At 44.2% G+C, this 12130-nt stretch overlaps 1 protein-coding gene across 50 annotated transcripts in view; it reads left to right on the plus strand.

The window, feature by feature from the left end:
- Positions 1-3401: 3401 nt before the first annotated feature.
- The window catches only part of LOC126202976 (collagen alpha-2(IV) chain-like), a 187066-nt gene continuing 178337 nt past the window's right edge, over positions 3402-12130 (plus strand). For 23 of the 50 annotated variants that reach the window (XM_049937157.1, XM_049937133.1, XM_049937159.1 and 20 more), the window contains exon 1: positions 3404-3616. In XM_049937157.1, coding sequence (XP_049793114.1) covers positions 3584-3616 — 33 coding nt within the window. In that variant the 5' untranslated portion in view covers positions 3404-3583. Of the gene's footprint in view, positions 3617-12130 lie in introns of all 50 variants that reach the window. The other 27 variants (XM_049937152.1, XM_049937119.1, XM_049937128.1 and 24 more) reach the window with 3 other exon arrangements.

A 12130-nucleotide genomic window follows, 5' to 3' on the forward strand; every position in this document is an offset into this window, starting at 1 on the left:
CCTTTGGTCGTTTACGAATGTGAGGCCTGGAAAATGTCAGTAAAACCAGTACACAAGCTCAATGTTTGTCACCACCTATGCTTGAGGCGAATTTTGAAGACTAGATATCGCGACCACGTTTCAAACGATGATGTGTTGAGACGAAGCAGTCTACGCAGTCTGCACAAAATCGTTGCTGAAAGAAGACTGGAGTTTGCCGAGGCATGCTATACACGTGCAAGTTGAAAGAATCCTCAAATCAGTACCGTTGTGGATACCAAAGGGCGGATGCAGATGTAGAGGAAGACCTCGTAACACCTGGAAACGAACTTCTGCAGTCTTCAATGCATAGACATGAACTGGGAGGCAGCTGAAATCCCGGAACCTGATCTAGTTCGCTAGAGGAAATCTGTTGCCCGATATGCTACTTAGCATTGTAGGTACTGACAAAGAGAGACAGGACAAAAAAAAATATCAGTCAGTCGAAGCATTTCGATGCAACTATCAAAAATTATGGAGAAAATCGACTTAAAAGTTTTTTCGAGCGCCTTTAATTCCTTAAAACAAAGTCGTTTTTTCGATGGGTCACGAAGTTCTGTGGTAGAATGCTCGTTTGCCATGTGGGCAGATTGAGTTCGTTCCCTGGACACGACGAATTCCTACACAAATGTGCTTGTTGCGCGAGTATTTCTGTGAGGTGTAAAATGTTCAAAATGGTTCAAATGGCTCTGAGCACTATGGGACTCAACTGCTGAGGTCATTAGTCCCCTAGAACTTAGAACTAGTTAAACCTAACTAACCTAAGGACATCACAAACATCCATGCCCGAGGCAGGATTCGAACCTGCGACCGTAGCGGGCTTGCGGTTCCAGACTGCAGCGCCTTTAACCGCACGGCCACTTCGGCCGGCTGTAAAATGTATAAGGATGAAAAAAATTAATTTGTAATTAAAGAGTAGTCAGGTGCATTTTCTCTGGTGTTTCGACAGATATCTACAATTTCTGTTTTTTATATTGTAGCCGGAGTCAGTCCAAACAGTTACTGCTCGTCACGTGTTTCATGCAATGCGCAGTGTCGACAGAAAGCGTCAGTTGTTTCCCATCACAAACAAAATGGTTTTTAAATCGAAATATGACGTGCCAATTCGACAGCGAGAATAAACAGCAATCCAGCAGCTACTCACTATCGGTACATTGCTGGCAGTAGCAGCCAATCGGGGCGAGCGCAGTGCTGTCACTGGTAGAGTGCTGGTTATTCTTCAAGGTTTCTCTGCCCCTGTAAATATATAGCGATAAAACGAATACCACTCTAGAATGAGATTTTCACTCTCCAGCGGAGTGTGCGCTGATATGAAACTTCCTGGTAGATTAAAACTGTGTGCCGGACCGAGAGTCGAACTCGGGGCCTTTGACTTTCGCGGGCAAGTGCTCTACCAGCTGAGCTACCCAAGCACGACGTGGACGTGAGTGGTGTTTGGGTAGCTAAAATGGTATAGCACTTGCCCGCGAAAGGCAAAGATCCCGAGTTCGAGTCTCGGTCCGGAACAAAGTTTTAATCTGCCAGGAAGTTTCATATCAGCGCACATTCCGCTGCAGAGTGAAAATCTCATTCTGGAAACATCCCCCAGGCTGTGGCTAAGCCATGTCACCGCAATATCCTTTCTTTCAGGAGTGCTAGTTGTGCTAGGTTCGCAGAAGAGCTTCTGTAAAGTTTGGAAGGTAGGAGACGAGGTACTGGCAGAAGTAAAGCTGTGAGGACGCGCCGTGAGTCGTGCTTGTGTAGCTCAGATGGTAGAGCACTTGCCCGCGAGAGGCAAAGGTCCCGAGTTCGAGTCTCGGTCCGGCACACAGTTTCAATCTGCCAGGAAGTTGAATACCACTCTAGACTGATCTGGGACCGCTCTATCAAATAGACACGTACAATTCAGCTTTGAAAATCATTTTTTTTTCTGTAACTGGAAACAAACCAAAGCTTTACGTCGACACTGGGCATCACATGGAAACGTGGTGAGCAGTATTCATTTGGATTGACTGAAGGTACACATTGCAAAAACGATATTGCTAATATCTGCGGAAAAACATTAGCAAATGCGTCTGACAAGTGTTATGCAAACTTGGAAATAAGCGTCTTCCTCTTTTAAGTTCGTTCTTTCTCCGAACAGATATAGATTTCTATTCCAGAAAAAAATGACAGAGCCACGCCACCTCTCGAAAAATACATCTTACTTCGGTGTACGAACGACCCGCGGAAAACTTAAGGTAGAACTTTGAACATAGCTGCTAAGGTTCAGTGACCGTGTCAGAATTATATTAGAACAAATAAGCCATCGGCCACAAATATTAAGTCAAAATTGACCAGGTTTCGACGCTACTATGAGCGTCGTTTTCAGAATTAAATTAACTGTTCTAAAACATAATAGGTATATAAGACATTAATATTAGTTTGTTTAGTGTGTTCTGACTGGAAAGAGATGCAGTACTTACAAGTCACATTAAAAAAAAAAAGTCATGAAAAGGCTATCCGCTAAGGGCTGCTCGTACCTGAGTGAACACGGGTTGCAACATAACTCAGCTTTTCATGACGTCGCCTTTCGGGCTTAGATTTTTTTTTTTTTAGAATGTGACTTGTAAGTACTGCATCTCTTTCCAGTCAGTAAACACTTTAGTTTATTATGTTTCAGAACAGTTAGCTTAATTCTGAAGATGACGCTCATAGTAGCGTCGAAACCTGGTCAATTTTTACTTAATATTTGTTCTACTATAACTTAAGGTAGACCTTGAAAAATTTTGAGAGTTGCATAGAACTGCTTTGGGCGACTGATATTTGAGTTCTGAACTTCACGTAGCTTAAATATTTAAAAGTTACAAAAATTCGATTGTCGCGCCGTCTCCACGCAAGTCTAAGTCCAAGTAGGAACGTTTGGCTCCTCCTGCTTGATTCCTTGCTGTTCAGCGTTGTGTCTGTACACAGCATCGCCAGGGTTGACGACTGCAGTTGGCAGATACGATATGCCGTGCCCTGTACGCAGCACCCACCCATCCCTGTAGAGACATAGCAAACTACCGAGCCTGTTCACCTGCTGGTGTCTCGGAGCTAACTGAGCGACAGAGATGGCGACCGCGCCCGACACCTCGCAGCTCGTCCCTAGTTACCAGAAAACGAGGCAGCCTGCGGTAGCGGCGGTCGCGACCTTGAACCGGAAATCGGCTCCGGTGCTCCCGGGGGCGTCTGCGGGCGCCTCGGAGGGCGACGGCAGGGCCGAGCGCGGGCAAGAGGTGGAGCCGCGGCGGCGCGGCGGGAGGAGGAGAGAGAGATCCTCCGCGCGGAGATGCGCCGCTCCGCCAATGGGAGGGCGCGCCGGCGCGGGCGCACTTTATAAAGAGGCCGCGCGGCCGGCCGCACGTCTCCAGTGGTCCCCGCGGCGCCCGCCCCTCTCGCACTCGCACGCGCACACACGCCGCCCACGCACGCAGCCTCCACGCCGACAGCGCTCTCCGTCATCTCCAGCACACGCTCTGCACTCTCCGCCGGCGCGTCGTGGGCTCCAGCATGACTAGGAGGTGAAGACACACTCCCAGCGAGCACCGCCAAGCGACCACCGACCATGGAGCCGGTCAGCGCCGCCAAACTGTGGCTGGTGAGTACTCTGCTGGTAGCGGTGACAAACGCGGCTGCTCCACAAGTGAGCGAGCTTCACGTCGTTGGGGTTCCCGTGCCGAGGGCCAGTCGGAACTGGTGACAGCCATCGGTAGAAATTGATAGTTTTCTCTTACGTGCTAGCCAACTCGTAAAATAGTCGTCCAGGATTCTAATCCCACCTTGGGCCTTGCTCTGGGTTTTAAGCGAACTGCTACTGTGTTTACATTGGAAAATAACTCACATACCACGTTTGCTTCTAAACTCACATTAAATAGAGAATACGAACGAAAAACAAACAAAACCAATTTGTGAACAGTAAATACAAAGTGTGATGGATGTGTGTATAAATGACATAGTGGTTGAGAATATTTATTTCTCGTGTGAAAGTTATCGTCATGCCAATATTGAAACTTTTTTTCCTTTTTCCCAAAGTGGGAATATACTGCTAAATAATGATCTCAAAGCAATCCCTAAGAGACCAGTACAACATATTCTGTTAAAAGCTACACCACTAATAGTTGCAATCAATTTATAGAGCGCCTGTATCATCACATTACAACGCACGTCTGAAGGAACAGGCACTGTTCCGATGGTTATTGTACTGTGAAGATGCACTTTACAATCAGAGACATCATAGCCACCAATGGTGTGTTTATGTTTCGACATGTTGAAAATGATACTAAAATATTTGTCTCTGCCTGTACGGGAATCACGAAATGTGCGAGCATAAGAGTTGTGGACTCCGTGACATGTGGAACTTTGGGTCGGTCCTGGAGGCGTGCTTGGGCAGCCGAAGTGGTTAAGGTGACCGGTGAAGCTGACCTCAACCAATATTTGCGAAATGCGAATCCGTCTCGTAATAAAAGCTATAAATACCTCATCTAGAGATACATGCGCTAATAGTGTGATGCATATTAGGCAAAAAACGGAAAAAGTGGATGATTTTGCTACTGTTAATAATGCTGTATAAGCGAAATTTACCGGAGTGACAAACGTACAATGGGAACATCACGTTGCATGCAGTAAAGAACGTCTCTGCCCGAAAAATCTTGCCACAGACCTGCATTCGATCGTACTTTAGAACACATCTAGCAATTTCCTAAGGAAATGAATCCAGTACACAGGAAGAAGACATACCATGGTTAATTCCCTCAAAGTATTTGGTTTATTAGCGAAGTAATGATAGAAGTCGTCAAATAGTCTACACAGGGCAACTTATAGGACGGTGTATTAGACAGGAGGACTCATAGTGGTTGCGAAGAAACGCCTGGGACGGGCCTAGCAACGCAGGAGGTTGTCACTACTGACGAGAAGCTGATCTTATCTGATACCAACGTCTTTTAGTTATCAGTAAGATTACTGAAAAGAGTGACTAATACAACTCCAACTGGTTGTTCAAGCTGCGACAGTGTATAATCTCGCAAAATTAGCATATTCACTCCCAACTTACAAATAAGACGACAGTAGTAGAGTGCGACTCCAATGGAATTGTTGCGTCAAGCCTGGATGAAATTTTGACAACTGTCATCACAGATAAATGCGAGAGGCTGCTACACCTTTCGATGACCCTCAGTTGTAAAAATTTATCTGCACGAAAATAATCGATTACGTAATAAGTCATTCACGGAGTAACAGCCACCGAGCGTACTGCACATTTCAATTAAAACTTTCACAGGAAAGACGTAAAAAGTTTAGTCCTCAGTGACAGCTGATGTAGTATACTTCGACGTTCCTAGTCTACGATAGTTTGGAATGCATCTCTATAATTCTGAACATTTAAATGTTTCTTACGTTTCATTGCAAGCTAAATAATTGAGTGTAATTACAATAAATTAATTTATTTGTATATAAATTTTTGTGCCTTAAGATGTTTCTCTTCTTGCTTTATCTGCAAGGGATTGTGTGTTTTCTTATGTTGTACGTGCCAATGGGTTGTTATATACAATTTGCTGTGTGTGGACGCTTTCCATACAGTTTATTGTATTCTTCATGAAATCATGTGCTAGGCATAGGATTTTCTAAGAGCGAAGCCCAAAAAGCGACGAAAATACCCATGATAAGTTGAAGTAAACTGCATATTCGAACTCTAGTTCACTCATTAACCTTCCGACCTCATCATAAGTATTGGCGAACTGTGCAAAAAGAGGATGGAGCTGCGGTGCCCTCTTCTCCGTATACAAAGCTACATGAAAGGAGTAAGCTCCCAACCGGTCGGAACGGGATCCATCTCGACCTTGCTTTAAGATATTCGGTATTCCCTCCAGCTCCAAGGCCACGCAGATGGCTATGTGCTGGCATTCTGCGGACGCGTAGGACGCCTTCCTTAAGGAGCCAGCCGTACCAGGCGCCGCCGCAGCCTCAGTGGACACCGCCTGATAAGGCCGACTAATTGGGCGTAGCGTGCGGTACGGCTCCACGTACGCAATTTGCATGGCTACGCAGATTCTGCGATGGCACTGCTTCTCCTCCCCGCATCCCATCACCCTTTTCTCTTTCCTCGTTCTTTCTTTTCGGAGAGATCTTCAACAAGTTAATAAGTATTTATATATTCACTTCATATTTCTCTCAAAAAAGAGGGCTTAAGAAATAACGAGAAGCTTTTATACTGATGGAATATACGGGAGTTTGATTTACAAAGCTATCCGATACTGTCACAGACCCTAGAGAGTCTTTTTTGTCGCGTGAGTTCAGAAAAGTGACGTGATGTGTGCAACGAATCTGTCTCCTTATCCGTAGTACATATATGCACAAAAAATGCGACAGCCTAGAAATATAAGGACGACTTTGTTAAAAATAATTTTGAAAACAGGGACTTAATGACAGTTGTTATAATTTTTTGTGGTTGTTGGTGCAACTCTCCATGCTGCTCTGTCCTGTGTAGGCTTCTTCATCCTCAAGCACTTCTGAACCTGCTTATTGTATTCATCGCCTCTACAATTTTTCTACCCACACTTTCCTCCGATACGAAACCGAAGATTCCTTGATGTCTCGGAATGCGCCCTATACAACCGATTCCTTCTTTTACCTCCGTATTTTTGATGGATAATACTAGTGAAATGCAGGATGAAAGTATACTAATGCACAGTATGTCATAATGCTTGGCGTGAAAGAAACCTGTTCACGAATATAGTAGAAGCATGGAGTAAATTGTCAAAATCTGCGTAGCGTACCATTATGAAGTGAGTCAGAAGTAAATATACAAAGGTCCTCACTACTTGAATCAAAGATTTCATCAGACTTTTTACATAACTGCTCACTCGGCATTCCTCTATAGAGTATATACAGTTATACAGCGTGTAACAAAAAGGTACCTCCAGGCAGTGACTACACATAACTCACTTGAAGAAGAAGAAAATACATTAATGTGTATCTGGATGTGGTCTATATCGAAAATCCATATTCTACAACTCTACATGACATATCAGGCTTGGCAAAACGCAGGAACCTAACGCTTTATATTTCCACATGAAACTGTTTCTTTCATTCTTACCTCTGACTAAATTGTAATTTCCGTCGGCTTCTAAATATCAGTTCTGCAACAGTGGGATAGGAAGACGTGGACTAATTCCCTGGGCTCCAAGTTCTCTCAACCTAAACATACTAAACTATATGCATAGGGATATATGTATGATGTTGTATATCGAAATCTTCGTCTTTGTCTTCGTGTGTGTACTGTGAAGGATGCGAAACTACCCATATTACTCCAGGGATAAGCCACCTTATCCAGGATTCAAAGCGACGGTTAGTTTATGCATTTATCAATTCTAAAGTGAAGCCAAAAAATCCTTATGTCGTGTTATACGACTGCTACAAAGGATATTTTGTTTTTAATCGACCACAACTTGCTAATTTTTTTATTATTCTCTGAAAAATTTCGACCTCAAACTCTTCGTCTGGCATACTTTAATTCTTTGTTATGGCGTATACCACGTACCAACAGTTTTAAAATATGTTAAGTAACACAGTGTTAAATAGTAATTCAATACATTTTAAAGCTGTAAATGTGTGGTATACAACATAAAAATATTATGCGTCTTCCAGACGATAACTTTAATTTCGACACTCTTTGGAGAACAATAAAAATTATCTAGCAGCTTGTGATGGTTTCATATCAAAATGTCTCATGTAAGACTTTTTGAAAACGACATTTACGAAAGAGCTTCGTATATTATGCTTCTACATTGCGTTCCTGTATGTTTTACATGGTACATACACTGAGTTTCAAAGTCTTCGCATCACACGTATAGGGGTGATCACGTCATGGACAGCAACTTTTGTTGGAGGCAAAATGTTCACTGACACTTCCCGGTGACGCTAGACATGCTTTAGTATTCTCCGGCCCTTGTACGACGAGATGTCACCAAATTACTAGGTATCTACTAACCAGTTGTGCTGCGTACCACCGACCCCAGTAAATTGATGGAGTGATTGCCAACAAGAAAGATATCTAAGCGGAGAAAGATATTTTAGGAGCGAATCAGGAACGTTAATTTTGCTTGAACTGCCCACTTTCATACGGAGTAGTTGACTGGATTATAGGCAAATCACACACACACACGCACAGACACAGACACACAGACACCGCAGAGTGCCTATGCCTTGCAGCCTTTCACGGGCATAACCAATACAACAGGACGCCTAGCGTGGCCGGGTAGGGTCAGCTACCTGTTTGTCTATAACAAAATTTGTTCGCCATGAGGTAATCTATCCCAGCCAGACGTTTGACACAAAGACTTTGGAAGACATCGTATATTTCGAACTCCCGTAGATAATTAGTTACTGGACAGATGCTTATGTAACATAATCACTCCTCTGCGTGTGAGGAAAGTGTCCTGAAAGTTCATCGTAATTTTTTGTTGCATCCTGTAAATATACTGAGACCATAACAGCGGTCCGAATGATAGACGATTAGTTAAATGTATGGGTCGCAGCCTGAGGCAAATCCTTCAAATCAGCGCCACTTCGGCAGACTTGATATCAGCCCATCGCGTATGTTTCCCAACAGGTCCTTAGCTAACATCGCGCGACAGATCTTAATCCAGACATAGTAACTACAGGAAAGCTCGAGGTTGCAGCCAGGAATTATTTTGTATACCACTTTGCTTCCACTGTTTTTTTTTTCTCGGAGTTGGAGAAATTATTGCGAAAATCTTACAAAAAATTTACGATGCAAAATATTGTCTATCGCTGCCCACTAATTTCTCTCATCTTTCGGGCGACACGAGAATATCGCGGCGAATGAAGTGGATCTCTTCTGAGGAGATCCACGAATCGACCCTATTTTGCACTTATTAGTATGACCGGAGGCAGTGGACAGCCAGGACGTGTTCCAGTGATCGAAAAAGGTGGTAGTCAGAGAGAGTAACGTTAGGAGAATACAGCAGGTAGGGCAGAACTTCCCATTTCAACGTTTCCAAGTATCCAGAATGAGATTTTTCACTCTGCAGCGGAGTGTGTGGTGATATGAAACTTCCTGGCAGATTAAAACTGTGTGCAGGACCGAAACTCGAACTCGGGACCTTTGCCTTTCGCGGGCAAGTGCTCTACCGACTTTTTTTAAAAATTGTTCTGATTTTGTTCGATTTCGTTCGTTGCATTTGTTCGGTGCGGATGTCCCATGACACTCATTCAAGATCAGGGTTGAGCGGTTGACTCAGTTTTTTTTTTTATTACAGAGGGCAGCTAACCCTCTGACCGAACACGCTGAGCTACCGTCCCGGCGTCCAACTGAGCTACCCAAGCACGACTCACGCCTCGTCCTCACAGCTTTACTTCAGCCAGTACCTCGTCTCCTACTTTCCTAACTTCACAGAGCCTCTCCTGCTGTGAGGACGGCGCGTGTGTGTAGCTCAGTTGGTAGAGCACTTGCCCGCGAAAGGGAAAGGTCCCGAGTTCGAGTCTCGATTCGGCACACAGTTTTAATCTGCCAGGAAGTTTCGTTTCCAAGTATGTTCCGACGGTTTTTACAACATGTGGTCGATAACTGCCACGTTGCAAGTTCACCTTTTCATGTCTATCACTGTATTGAGGCAGTTTGTATTTCAGTACTCGGGTGATAATTTTCGTCGGTTTCAGTAGCTTTGGAAACCTTCTCTCTTCCACCACCATGCCGGTCTTCGGCGTCAGAATCACAGTTCTGGAAGCGTTCAAATCATTCACTGCGCGTTCTTTCACTAATAGGTGCATCACTATAGATTTTACCCACCGTTTTATAATCCTCGGCAACAAATTTCATCGTGTTAAAGCAGAAAATTATAGCTTCCCACAAATGACGAGAATTGGAGTCGTAAGTTGGCATATTCAATCGAGAATACGATTCAATCACAGATGGACTAATATTTTGATGGTGTTACGTTTAACAACGCCTAAGCTTATTGTATGACACTCACGGCCTACCACCTGCTTCTACTGCCATCTGCTGCGGAACGACGGAAGCAAGGTTGTAGACCTAATAGGAACGGAAGCCATTGTCTAAGTAAACAGGCACGCCGACCACTTAGTGATGGACAGTATGCAACAACTCATCACGATCCAGCCTCCATCGGAGATGGAGGTACCTCACTTGCAGTGCCTGCGTTCCAGACCCTTGATACGGAGAGACGCTGTTGGCGACGGAAGAGTGAGTGATGCCGCTGCTATGTCGGGCTGACCGCCGTCCTTGGCCAGGTCTCGCTAACGCGGCTCGCTCCCGCCGCTGACGGCGCGCCAATTCGCGCCGAGATGCGGCGGGGACGCGCCTCCTAAGTAGCCTGGCCGTCATCTCCGCAAACAGCCACAGACACGGCTAATCCCACCACCTCCGTTTCGGGAGCTTCATTTGCTTCCTTTGCTGCAAGAACAGAGACGAGGAACCGCTGCGGTGCGAGTACTTACATAAACCTACCAGAGGATGGATCACGGCTATATTTATACTTCTGCAGCGACTGTTTGCGCCGTTACTCGCCGGCATATTCTTTACCGTTGCTCTTCTGTTTTCTCTATGAGACAACATTTAAGGTATCAGAAAACCTCTATCCTCCTGAAGTTACGCATCGTAATTTTACATTTCCCACAGAAACTAGCAACTGATACACATTATGTGATCAGAAGTATCCGGACACCTGGCTGAAAATGATTTACAAGTTCGTGGCGCCCTCTATCGGTAATGCTGGAATTCAGCCTTGATGACAGCTTCCACTCTCGCAGGCATACGTTTAATCAGGTGCTAGAAGGTTTCTTGGGGAATGACAGCCCATTCATCACGGTTGGTGGGGTCTGGCAGGAAGTCGGGATTCCGAAACATCCCAAAGGTGTTCTGTAGGATTCAGGCCAGTCAGGGATGTTATCGTCAGGAATGTTATTGTCTGCACTCAAACTTTATTTGTGGTTCAAATGGTTCAAATGGCTCTGAGCACTATGGGACTTAACATCTATAGTCATCAGTCCCCTAGAACTTAGATCTACTTAAACCTAACTAACCTAAGGACAGCACACAACACCCAGTCATCACGAGGCAGAGAAACTGTATTTGTGCACTGTACACTCCCGCACACGGTTTTCATTCACAGTAGTATTAGTTTTACGTCATCGCTGATACTTTATGAGCTGGAAATCTTCTGCGTATAAGACAATCCGTGATTCTTTTACAAGCTGCGATAATGTCGCAAATGAAAGCAATGAACCACGAAGTGCAGACTTTGTTTCTTTAATCCTAGTCTCTGATCACAAAAACTGTCGTCAGGCTATTGGCCGCGCTCCATAATATATCTTCTTCAGATCTGATTAAAACAAACGGTACTTTATATTATCCTTACGTGATGAAACTGAAAGATAATATGACGCTGCGTGGCTTATGTACCACAATCAAGATTCTGAGGACAATTTTTGTGGCCATATACTGGAATTAGAGGAATAAATTCACTCCATGATCCTTCGCCATACAATCTCTTGTAAATATTTTGCTTTACATTTAAAACACAGTTCCATACCTTATGTATTATACTGTACTTTATGGTAACACTGTTGTTCCTTTTTGTTTTGTTAATTCTCGCCACACTGTTCAAAATGGCTCTGAGCACTATGGGACTCAACATCTATGGTCATCAGTCCCCTAGAACTTAGAACTACTTAAACCTAACTAACCTAAGGACAGCAGACAACACCCAGTCATCACGAGGCAGAGAAACGCCACACTGTATACAATATCAGTTTTTGTAGCAGCCGGAGTTCAAGCCTGGGTGCGAATGTGCGACAGGGTATTTAAAAGTGTTGTAGTTAGCCGGTATTATGAGTCAATAGAATCGTTTCCTTTAAAACATTGCGGCACACATTGTACGTTATACGCCTTTGCGCTGCGGAGCAAATATACCATACATATGAAATCACTTCGGTAATTTGTGTGACAAACCAAACGAATTACTTTCTAACGAGCCTCTGGATGTCAACGGTTCCCGTTATCAAAATACTCAACAAACAATCATGATTAATAACCGAAATACTCTAACTAGTGGCTGGTCGCATCTTGTTTCTATAC

This window comes from Schistocerca nitens, chromosome 9, assembly GCF_023898315.1.
Source record: "Schistocerca nitens isolate TAMUIC-IGC-003100 chromosome 9, iqSchNite1.1, whole genome shotgun sequence".
Taxonomy (NCBI): domain Eukaryota; kingdom Metazoa; phylum Arthropoda; class Insecta; order Orthoptera; family Acrididae; genus Schistocerca; species Schistocerca nitens.